This window comes from Pteronotus mesoamericanus, unplaced genomic scaffold (assembly GCF_021234165.1).
Source record: "Pteronotus mesoamericanus isolate MK-2021 breed Mesoamerican mustached bat unplaced genomic scaffold, CSHL_Meso_final contig_53, whole genome shotgun sequence".
Taxonomy (NCBI): domain Eukaryota; kingdom Metazoa; phylum Chordata; class Mammalia; order Chiroptera; family Mormoopidae; genus Pteronotus; species Pteronotus mesoamericanus.
In genome coordinates, this window is record NW_026555195.1 from 6629207 (window position 1) to 6641027 (window position 11821).

The window sequence follows — 11821 nt, forward strand, 5'->3', positions numbered from 1 at the left end:
CTCACATGCACACATGCACATTCGTGCTCACACACGCACACCCCCCACATCCCCCTCCCGTGAACAGGCACTGGCACCGATCACAGTGAGGCCGCAGCTGCAGGGGTGACTGCGGCAGAGGAGGCAGCGCGCAGGCAGCGCCTCAGGCGGACACACGCTCACACTCAGAGAGGGAGTGAGGTCCCACTTCAGAGCCAGAGGGAGGTGTCGGGCAGGCAGGCAGAGCGGAGCCCACAGCTGCTGCAGCCGTACAGCCAGCCCCAGCGGCCCTGACTCAGCATCCGCCTGCACAGAGCTGTCCTGGGCCCCGCCGGGCTCTCCCCCGCGGTGGGCTTTCGAGGCTGCCCTGTGTCCTGCCCCTGCCTCTGCCCCCGCAGACCTTGCGCTTACTGGTTTGGGAGGGCTTCGTGTCTGCATCACTCCCTTGTCCCTTTCCCCCCACGAGTTAATTAAAACCTTCCAGAGTCCCAAGGATGGGAAGAAAGAGTCAGAGCTGTGGAGCAGGGAGGGAACAGAGCAGTCAGGGAAGCAGGCGAGGCGATGGAGGTGAAGGCGGGGGGAAGCCTGGCCGCTGAGCACCAGGACCCTGCAGGGGAGGGGCGGCGCTGCCAAGGCCAAGGATGGGGGCACCGCGGCCCGACCTTACCTGCATACTCAGGATCCACGTGGGGCGGGTAGTAGCCAAACTTGATGAAGATGGGGATGGGCACCCCGAACTTGAACCACTCCACGACATAGGGCGGGGGCTGTCCTGTCACCGGGTGGATCACGTCGCATCGCAGAACCACGCTCTCGCCAGCTCTCGCTGTCACAAACTCGGGCTCCTCTCGCAGGCCGTGGGCAACTAATGGGACGGCAAAGTTGGGGTGCAGGAAAGGAGGTGACAAGGAGACCCTGCCCTGGCAGCCCCAGAGGCAGCCCCTTGCCCATGTTCAATGACATCTGCTCCCCTCCCAAGGCCGCTATCCCCCAGCCCTGCTCCTAAAGACGAGCTGCTCACCAACTCCCCAGAGGGTCCCCAGTGCCCCCTCTCCATCCCCCAGGCCCCCAGCCATGACCCCACAGGGCGGGAGCAGAGGGGAAGACGAGCAGAGGGAAGCACTCTCTTCAGTTCTGCAGGCCAGCCCTTCCCTGGCCAACCCTAAGGAACAGAGCCACTGCCCTTCCCTGTGACCCCCACCAAGACGTCCAGGGGTCTGGACGCTGAGAAGATGCAGGGACTCAGCAGACCTGTGGCCAGGGCTGCTGGGGCCGAGGGTAAACTCAGGCTACCTTCTTCCCCCAGGACACCTCCCACCAGAGCCCGGTGGGAGCTCCCTGCCCCTACCCACCCTCCTCCCACACCCCACCCCCACTCAGTCTGATGTTGGCAGCACAACACAGTGCTCCCTACAGGAGCAGGGAATCCCTACCAAGCTGAGCAGACGCTGCTAGGGGCAACACTGGAGAGAAAAACCCTGTCAGGCCCTCCTCCACTCCCCCTGCTGGACCTGCAGCCGAGGGGGGCGGAGGGGGGCGGCGGGGCCTCCAGCCCTCCAGTGTCCAAGCCCCAAACCTGTCAGGCTGCGGAGCCCCAGATTCCACCATTAGGACGACTAGACGCTGGGACAGAGGAGGGGCCCTGGGGCCCACCCCTCCCCCAGCAAGGGGAAGCCGCCATTCCTTGGGCAGAAGACAAAGCACACAGCTGGACAGGGTACAACCCGTCCTCCAGGCAGGGGAAGGGACATGGTGAGAAGACCCCCACCCCCAAGCTGGAGGTGAACCCAGACCCTGCTCCCCACAACACCGCAGCATGCTCCTGGGCCCTGAACGCTAGAGCCCCTAACGGGGCTGCGCAACCCCCACCTGCTGCCTGACACTCCCGACCCCAGGCCTCTGTGCCCACAGAGCCACCTCGTCCAGCTGACTTCCCAGTCGAGGGGACAGCTGAGAAACCCTCTCCCTCCTGCCTTCCCTCGCACTACCCAGCACAGGCTGGGCTAGACCAGGCTTCCCCGTCCCCACCCGCTTCCCCTCCCGCCCTGCAGGCAGCACCATGGACAGCAGCTCCTCCTTGAGGCTGGAACCGGGGCGCCGCGGCCCTCCCACCAGCCCAGGGAGGATGCCCGGAGCAGAGCCTCCCAGTCCACTGCCCTGGGTCTGCTTCTTGCTGCGTCTCTCACCCCTGTGTGCTCCTGCCTGTCTCCTTCCCTCGTCTTTGTCTCTCCTTCCTGCTCGGTCTCTCTGCTCCCTTTCTTGCTCCTTCCCCCTGTCTCTCTCTCTCTGTCTCTGTGATTCTGTCTACTTTCCTGTCTCCTTGTTTCTGTCTCCTATCAGAGAGTGTGTGTGTGTATGTGTTGGGGGGTGAGGTACATGGACTTCTGTTCACAACTGGGCAAGGGGAAGGAGTTTGCCTGCTTTTTTGCTGTGTGAACCTCCATGTCTTGCTTGTGTGTTTCTGTGTTTCCTCTCTCTGTGTGTCTGTCTGTACGTTGTCTATGTGTCTCTCTGTGTCTCTCCTTCTGTTCCTTGCCCCCTCCCCCTCCCCCTCCCCGGCTTCTCCCCTGCAAGTTGCAGAAGGAGGAGGAGGCAAGACCTTCCAGAAGCTGATTGGCTACCGGTGACATCACTGTTTTCTAGAGAAAGAGCTAAGATCACAGAGTATTTTTGGAGCAGAGTGTTGCACTCACCTGCCTGAGGCCCCAGCAGGTTCCCCAAGCCCCCCACCCCCAACTCTGCTTCAGACTAAGTTTGAATCGCAGCCCCTCAGGGAAAGCACGGAGAGGGCCCTGCTGCAGGTCCTCCCCCACGGCCCCGGGGGGCACCTGCATGGTGACAGAGCCCGCCTCCCAGCCTCTGGGAGCACACAGGCTGATCCCGGGCCCCCGGAGGAATGGGAAAACAGTGGGGACCCTGAGCGAGCAGGCGCAGCCAAGGGCACATGCATGTGTGTGCACACGTACATGGGTAGCTCCAGGCAAAAGGACATGTGGATGTGTGTGGATGTGTGTAGACGTGCGTCTGCAGAGGGGATGAGAAGAGGAAATACAGCAGGCTGGGAGAAGAGGAGGGAGTTATTCCCCTGAACCAGGTTACCTGGTGCAGGGCTCTTCTCAAGGCTTTGGCACTAGAGCTTGGGGCAGCAGCAACAGAGGCCATGCACTGCCAGGCAGGTGGCTGTCCGCCTCTACCAGTGACCTGGGCTCTGGAGCTCTCTGGCTGCTGGGCTGGAGGACTCTGGGGTCAAGCCCAGGAGCTGGGTGGGCTCTGGGCTCTGACATGGGTTCCCACAGCGCCAGCTACTCGCTTGCACCTCCTGCTGCCTCGTTCTCGCTGCATGGCAATGAGGCAGCCTGGTTCACACCTCCCCCAGCCCAGGAGCAGGCCGCAGGTCTCCCCCACCGCCCCCTCCAGCCCCTGGGTCTCACCCCCCAGCCAGGCAGCCACATCCTGAATCTGTTCTCAAGGACCCTGTCCACTAGGGACAAGCAGCTGAAAAGGGACACAGCAAGCTAAACGTCCCAGGGATGAGAAAAAAGCAAAAGAGACGGAATTCCCCAAGAGGAAGGCCTCCAAACTCAGTCCCGCCCCCCTGGTTTTCTGGATCCTAAACTATGTATCAGTGGTTTTCATCTCTCACCACACACACACACACACACACACACACACATGCACACGCACGCACGCGCGCGTGCACACATTCTCTCCCTCACCCACCAACACTTTTCCATCAGCCTGATCCTTTCTGAGCCAAAGCATATCTAATAAAGCACTTTCTACAGAAAGCCTCACCACACAGACACACACAAATGTGAACAGTCTAGCAACGAGGACGGAAGAGGGGCTGAATGGAGAAGGGAGAGAGGAACTCCCACCCAGGAGGACACGAACCCCAAATCGAAAGTGACAGAGATTTCAGAAACAAGAAAGGAGAGACACAGGGGCTGGTACAGCGCAAACCAGACACAGGCAGAGAGAGAGACTCACAGGCACAGAGGACTTGGCTACTAGGACCCAGACACAGGCCTTCCCAGGACCCAGAACCAGGAGGGGACGGAGCTGAGGCTGCTCCTTCAGGGAACAGGTGGGCTTCTCTCCTGCAGAGCCGACTGGAGCACCTGCCCACTGGTTCTCAAGGGAGCAGGAAGGAGAAGGGGAGGGAGAAAGGGAGGGGGGGTGAGAGCGAGGGAAGGGGGGGGAGGGGAGAAAAGGATGGATGTGACCTGAGGTGGGGAGAAGCTGCAAGAAGGGGAGAGACCCCCAAACCCCTTCCCCATCACAGAAGCCTGAGCAGCCCACGGGAGCAGCTGCCGCCTCCGAAGGGAAGCTGGCAACTGCAGGTGCAAGGACAACAGGAGGCTGTGAGGTGCCCTGGAGTTCACACCCCCGGTTTAGAGACGGCAGGACACAGCAGTGCCGTGAGCCCAGCCCACTTTGGAGCTGTTTTACCCCAGTAGGAAAAAGAGAGCAGGGGGGTGAAGGAGGAGGACGGGGTGGCCCCTGAGGTCTGGCTGACCTTTGGAAAGCCCACAGGGTACAAATCTCCCGCCCCCTGGGCCAGGTGGTGCACAGCAGGGAACCGAATCCAGGGCTGCCACTGGATTCCCTGTGAGCACAGAACCACGGGGCATCCAGGGCCTGGCACAGCCCGTGCCTGACATTCACAACCTGGAGCTCTTCCACCAGGGCAGAGCCGCTGAAAACAGGAGGCACTCAAAATACCAGAGAAGGTGCAGGTGCCGGGAGAGCCGAGCCGTGGCTTCCGCCACACACCTACCATATGCCAGGCTCTGCTGGGCATGTAACACGGAGCTCGCTGCGTGCCCACGAGGCCCACCTGACAGAAGGACTACCATCTCCTTCTCACAGATGAGCCAACTGGGAGCTCCTTGGTTCAGCCAGGTCGCTCGGGTATGCAGGAGAGGCAGCCCGCGCCTCCTCCTTCTTGCACGCATTTACGCCATCCTGCAGACCACAGGCCTGGCACGGAGGCCTCTCCCCTACTGTGCCCAAGAAACCACGCCCCCCTCCCCACTGCACCATCCCCACAGCCGGCCCTGCACAGGGTCTCACGGCCAGACTCCCGCAGCCCAGGATCAGAGAAGGATGCCAGGGCGGGCGCCTCGGGCGGCAGCTGGCCGGCGGGCTGCGCTGGCGCTGCTGTGCCGGAGCCCGGCGGCCTCGGCTGGGTCTGGCGGCCCCGGAGGTAAGAGAAGACAGTGAGCTAGCACCGGCCGGCAGGGCCCCTGAGTGCAGGTCCCTTCTGGAGCCTCCGCTTCTTCCTCCTTCTTCTCCGCCTCTGGGCACCAGACTCCCAAACGACAGGCCTGTTGTCTAATAATACAAGCGACAGCCACTGCCACCTCCATCTGCCAGCCTAAAAATAATCTGTGCTGAGTCCAAAAAAGGCACAGCCCCTGATAGTACCCCAATCATTTCTCCCTGACAAGCCAGGAGGCTCCAGGAGTTTCCAGGGAGCCGGCAACTCGGGCTCCCCGGGAGGCACACCCAGAGGGATGGCGTGAGAGGGAGGCGGGAGACAGATCCCTGCTGCCTGAGGCAAAGCCAAGAACATGGTGAAAGTGTGAGATGGAGAAGGTGCCTGTGTTCAACCATCAGACAATGCCCTGTTCCTTCCAGAGGCAGGTGGGCTAGAGGCCATCTGGGTATCACCCTGCCTCCAGTGAAGACCGCACACCCGTGCTGGCAGGTCCAAAGCGACGTCCCCACCTTCTGTGGTCTCCCCCTCAGAGACCCGGCTTCAAACCTCTCAGGGTGGGAAGTCAGAGGTCAGGGAAGCCCAGACTGGCCAAGCAGGAAGGTTTCCCATCTTCCCACCAGCAAGGTACCGGGCAGAGGGCAGCAAGGCCAGGTCTTCTTCCCCCTGGGGTACCTCTCCCCGCTGCCCCTCTCTGGGGGGGGGGGGTGTTCTCCCCATTGCTACCCACACAAGGCAGCAATGGCAGCAATGCGATTACAACCTCAATTTGCTCTTGGCTACTAGATTATCTTTCCAAGAGCCCTTTCTTCCCTAAGATCCCCTGACAGGAAGCAGCCAGTAATTCAACCTCCGCTCTGCTCCGGTAATAATGGCTCCTCAGCAGGAAGGCAAAGCCGCATCCCACCTCAGGCCCTCCCCTCCCCCAACCCACCCCAGGGGCAGCCGCGGGAGAGGTGAGGCGGGAGAGGCGCAGCCGAGTACACACATGGGCTCCAGGGCTGGTGGGCGGGCTTCACCAGGTGAGGACACAGTGGGCTCTGCCTGCCATGGGGTCACAATCCTCAGGGGAGATGCCAGGCAGACATGGTAAGTAGGAAACCGAAGCCCCATATTTGCTCACAGTGAAGCGTCCCCTGCTCTGAAGCTGGAAATTGAGGGCAGTGGTTCACCTCGCAGTTTGTGAGGACGAGCCGGGCTGCAAGCTGCTGCCACAGGCTGTGCTGGTGGGTGCCTGTGACCAGGAAGGAGGTAAAGGGGATGGGGGGCAGGGGACAGAAGGACAGGCCTAGAGCGAACTACTGCAGTCCCCTCTTCTCAGGAGGACAGTCGGGCTGGCTGGAACCTCCCCCAAAGCTCTGACCACATGGAATTTTCTCCCTGCTCACCAGTCTGCTGCTTATTCACGCAAGAGAAAACAGAAAGCAGGAGTTCCCTAAGAAAATAGGTCAGCTGCGGGGGGCAGAGTGAACTGGCACCCGTGGGCAATGTCCTGAGGGCCAGGCTGCAAGCTGCCTCTTGACCATCCAGCACCCTTTCCCCTCTTCCCTGGGACCCAGCCTCCTGTGCCCTGGGTTGCGCTGAATAACGGGCAACGGGTGTCAGAGCCACTGGAGTAGGACAGACCTGCCGTCAGCCTTCCCTGGAGCTCTGCCAGGGCTTGTCCCCCATGTAGGCTTCCTCCCAGGGGTCTCAGACACCCTTAAATCTAGAGCCTGGGCTGAGCGCCCAACTTTGGAAACTCCTGGGCTGCCGAAACTCAGGCGCAGAGCCGGGGACAAGGAAAGCAAGGCATCTGCTCTGCGCCTGGTCCTGCTGCCGCCCACAGCACTTGGAGCGGAGCACCTCCCCACCGCGTGCCCGCAGACAGACGGCCCCTGTCCTGCTGCGCTCCACACAGGTGCGCATTAACACATGCAACACACAGAGCATGCACGCCCACATGCACACAGAGACACACACATGCACACATATATGCAGACATGCACACACCTCCAGGCAGCTTGCGCCAATTACAGCTCTTCTCACAATTCAGAGCCACTCTTCCCACAAGCTGCTTAACCCATCCGAGGGAGGAGACTGAAGAGAATGGCTCCGAAACCCTGGGCCTCATCCTGAGGAGGCCCCAGGATGGGGGAAGTGGGGATGAGAGGTCAGTGAAGAAGTGTGGAAAATCTCAGGCCTAGCCCCCTTGGCCTCCCGGCCCTCACTCCCTGGGCAAGGTACAGGGGAAGGTGCCCAGCACACCAGCGAAAGGAACAGCCCAGGGAGAAGAGAACGCAGCAGGCCAGGCCCTGGCAGCCACACCCTGGCTGGGCGGGCAGAGGGGAGAGAGAGAACGCAGGCACTGGGGAGAAGGCAGAGGAAGAGGGAAGAGGCAGCGGCAGGGAGATGCAGGGCTTTTGCATCTCCCCAGCTGGGCAGCCTCTGCTACTTGGGTAACCAGATCCCAGCTTTCTGTCTCAGGGCCATAAACATGAAACCACCCAGCTCTGCGACCTGACAGCTCCAAGTCCAGCAGATGTCGGGCCTCAGGCCAGGAGCTGAAAGCTGATTCTCCCCACTGCCCGCCCACCATGCCCCTTCCGACACATCCCCTCCTCAGCTTCTCCCAGGCCGCAGGCTGCCAACACAACTCTGCCTCTAGCGTGTGAGCTGGGGAGGGGCACGCACCGCCTGGCCACTTCCTGGGCTGACTCCTTCCCGGCTGATGGGCTGCCCACGAGGTCTTGCTTGCAACCCCAGGACTAAACGTCTCCCTCTCATCTTCATTACCAAAAGGAGAACAAAGGGTCAAGGCCAGGCAGAGAATAGAGGGCACTGGTCCAGCTACCAGCAGGATCTGAGTCAGAACTCCACTTTATTTGGGGACACTGTAGTCAGGTATAATCCAACCACAGCATCTGCGGTAGACCGGAGGAAGGAGCCTTGGGAATCAGGCCCCGAGTCAGCTAAGCATGGCCCTGGGTCCTCCCCCAAGCTTGCTCAGCAAGTCTGAGATGCTGAGACTCCAATCACCATCTCCCAGGCTCCGGATAGCTCTCCGGTCTCTCTCCTCTCCATATTCTCCCCAATCTCTCCACCGACTTCAGGAGCTCATCCCTACCTCTGCCCCAACCCGACAGTGGTTAAGGGGCTGTCCCCCTTCACCCCTGTGCTGGAGCAGCCCCTGCTTCCGGCAGACCCTAAGCACTGCATCTCAAAGTCCCGCCCCCTCAGGAATCTCCCCGGAAGTCACCTCTGCCAGTCAGAGAACAGCTGAGCTCTCACACACAGGCAGCATTTGAACGCTGCCGTTTCTCCTGTGAGCAGGCGCCTGCCATACAGGAGCCCCCTTCTCCCTCCCTGCAGAGGCGCTGAGGCTACGACCTGCTGCGTCCTTCCCCCAAGCCTCTGGCCACTGACAAAATCCCGGCTTTGCAGACTTTTCAAAGGTTTTTCAAGCAGCCCAGAAGCCTGCATGCCCTCCACACTTCTCCCTGGGCTGCAGGGGGTTAAGAGGTTCTCCCCAGACAAGGTCAGCCCATGAAAGGGCACTCGGTTCCTAACAGAGGCAGCCTTCTGACCCTCCCCCGAGGACTCTCCTGTTCCCAATGCCCTGAATGGCCCAAGGGAAAGAAACTGAGGAGAAGCCTGGAACCCCAGAGATAATGAACTAATAATAAAATGTTAACATTTATTGAGCACTTACTATTTAACAAGGAGTCACTCATTAAAAATAACATTAACATTTATTGAGCACTTACTATATAACAGGTAGTCACTCATTTCTTAGCACTAATGTTTACAAAAAATCCTACAAGTTCATCCTGTTAACCCCATTTTCCAAGAGGCAAATGACTCTTAGGGAGCTTGAACAATTTGTCCAAGGTCACAAGGCCAGCAATTTGACTCCAGGTCATTCGACTCTAGTCCTAGGTCCTTAACCACTACACATAGACCCTCTTTAGGTTAAAAAGACCCCAACACCAGTAAGGGGTGCATGTCAAGCTATCCCACACAGAAGGCCCTCTTTACGCCCAGAAAGAAGTCATAATCTTCATGCCCAACAACATGCAATATTAGGAAGTCCTTCTTTCTCTCTGGCCATGTTGTGTGTTGCTGTAATAATAAACCCATTTTCCTTTATTCTGGGCTCGAACTTGCAAAAACTCCATTCCCCCTCACCGTGACTTCTCAGCTTTGGAGCCTGTTTCAGAGCCTCCCTTCAGTGTCTCTTTTTTATTCAAAGAACCCAGCACATCCTTCTGTGCTTTCAGAGAGAGTCCCGGAGCAGAGACACACCAAACACTGGAGGGGAGGACGGGGGCACTGGGGGACGTGACCCACCTAACGCCCAGCCCCATGCTGCAGGCTCCTTGCAGCCTCCCTGGCCTCAGTTTTCCCACCTGACAAATGGAGTTTTAAAACCATCCAGGTCAACATACCATTTAACAAAATCGCCCTTCCCTTAGCCCTCCTCTGGGTCTGTTTTCAGACGCCCCCACTCCCACCCCTACCCCCAAATAGCATGAGAGGCATTCCATTCCGGAAACTTTCTCAAATCACTTCCCCCTCCCCCTCCACAGCCCCAGACGAGGTGAGGAGAGGAGGCTCTAAGAGGTGCCTCCTGCCCACACCTTCTGCCCTAGCGCCGTTGAGAGTGGGTTCTCTCCTTGGCGGGTCCTCCCTGCTGACTTCCATCCAAGACCGGTTCTCTCCCGCAGCCATCTCCTCCAGGCTTTGTGAACTTGTCCGCTGCTGGGTCGTGTCCGAGCGCCGAGAACCGTGAGCTCAGAGTCCTGGCACCCTCCAGGCTGCGCTCCTACTTCCATACAAGGGCCGAGAGCTGGGGGTGCCACCCAGCGGCTTGTAGGTCGCTTTGCCCGTCTCCAGAGCAAAAGCCCGCGCGTTCACGCGCGCATCACCCAACTCGCGGTTTCCCTCTAGCCTCTTCCCCATCTCAGACGAGGAAAATAAAAGAAAGAGAAAAACCTCCCTGCGCTGTGAGGTGCAGCAGTGAGGACCCCCTCCCCCGCTACCCTTGCCCCCAGCCAGCTCTGCCTTGCAGCCTGGGAGGGCAGCCTGGAGTCGGCCCGGCTGCGGCGCGCTCCCAGGGAACTTTTACCTGGCCGGGCCCAGGTGCGACTCAGACAGGCACTGGCGCCTGACAGGGCCAGCCAAAAGCGGGCACTCCTTGGAGCCCACCTAGGGATCCTCGTTCTTCTCCTCTCTCGGGTCTCTGTGCGCCCCTAGCCCTGAAAGGATGATTCGACCTCTGGCTGCCAGTATTTGTGGTCAGAAGGGGCGCGAGCTGGAGCGATGGGCGCCCCCAGGGCCGAAAACTCTGTCCCTTAGCCGTGTGTGCAGTCCCAAGGCTCTGGGTCGCGCCTCCCTGCAAGGGCCCGCCCGCGGAGCGGTGGCGCGAGAGTGCTGCAGCCTGCCAGAACACCCGCAAACTCCCCGGCTTCCAGAGTTAGGAAAGCCGCCGACTCCCCAACGCTCGAAGAGACCGCTGCTCCCGCTAAGGGCACCGGTCTCGGAACGCCGGTGTGAAGACCTGGAGCCGAATGTGGGCGAAATCGACCCCGATCCCAAGATGTCTTTTCCCATGTGCCCGGCAGCCCGTGAACTGGGACCTCTTTTCGCCTGACCCTCCGGCCCGCGGCCCCCGGCCCTCCCCAGCAGTGCCCCGGGGCGCGCCTGGCCGGAGCCCGAGCCTCGCCCGCGGGAAAGGCGCGGCGCTCAGGGGGGCCAGGGAGCCTGAGGCTGGGAGGAAGGGGCTGAGAACAACGGAAGGGGACAGAGCAGGAACGCTGCACTTCAACTCACCTTGAGCCGCAAGACCTCGGGTGCTGATCACACTTGCTATCAAAGTGGCCACATACCAAATCATAGTACTACCGCGCGCCAGCCAAGAACCTCATCCTATCGCAAAGTGCTCCTGCGCCGCACACTTCTCGCCCGAGCGCTTGCTCACGCCCGCTCGACCCGCCTACGCCCCGCGCCGATGTTCCTGCAGCCCGGGCGGCCCGCTCCCCATCCCTCCGCGGCTCCGCTTGGCTCGGCGCGCAGGCTCCCCGGGCCCGGCGCAGCGGCACCTGCACTACCAGCCCAGGCAGAGCGCAGCCTGAGCCACGGTGAAGCCTAGCGGGCCGGGCCTCCGGCTCCGCCCCCATCCCCCGCCCATTGGTCACCGCCCACAAGCCTCGGGGACGATTGGCTCCGGGGCCTGTCCGTCACAGCTCGGAGGCGAGCCCATTTCAAGGTGCGTTGAAGTGTAGCCAGCACAGAGCCGCAGAATCATGCGCATTGCCAGAGACAAGGCGTTGTAGCGGCTCTGCTCTGTTCTCTCCTCTGCTCACACTGCATGGCAAGTTTCTGGTAAAATAAATGGTAGCTCTTCTGGCTTGATAATAGGACCCTGGGAGTCTCAATTACCCGTGACAATTCTGAGGGGACGTCGCCCCCGCCCACCCAGGGAACCCAACATCCGGTTTCCATCCAGCTAAAAGCAATTCCCGGGAGGATGATGCTGATTCGGTGATGGGGAAACCCAGGAACGGGCAGCTTGGGAAAGCTCGGGAACGTCCTTCGCTGGAGATCTTTTCAAAGAGGTCATGCGCAACCTCCCCCACCCCC

At 60.5% G+C, this 11821-nt stretch overlaps 1 protein-coding gene across 4 annotated transcripts in view; it reads right to left on the reverse strand.

Annotated features, from left to right (window-relative positions):
* The window catches only part of IGSF9B (immunoglobulin superfamily member 9B), a 45781-nt gene extending 34625 nt beyond the window's left edge, over positions 1 to 11156 (reverse strand). For all 4 annotated transcript variants that reach the window (XM_054579421.1, XM_054579418.1, XM_054579419.1 and 1 more), the window contains exons 1-2: positions 11012 to 11156; positions 647 to 844 (exon numbers count right to left, since the gene is read on the reverse strand). In XM_054579421.1, coding sequence (XP_054435396.1) covers positions 647 to 844; positions 11012 to 11075 — 262 coding nt within the window. In that variant the 5' untranslated portion in view covers positions 11076 to 11156. The remainder of the gene's footprint in view (positions 1 to 646; positions 845 to 11011) is intronic.
* Positions 11157 to 11821: the final 665 nt, after the last annotated feature.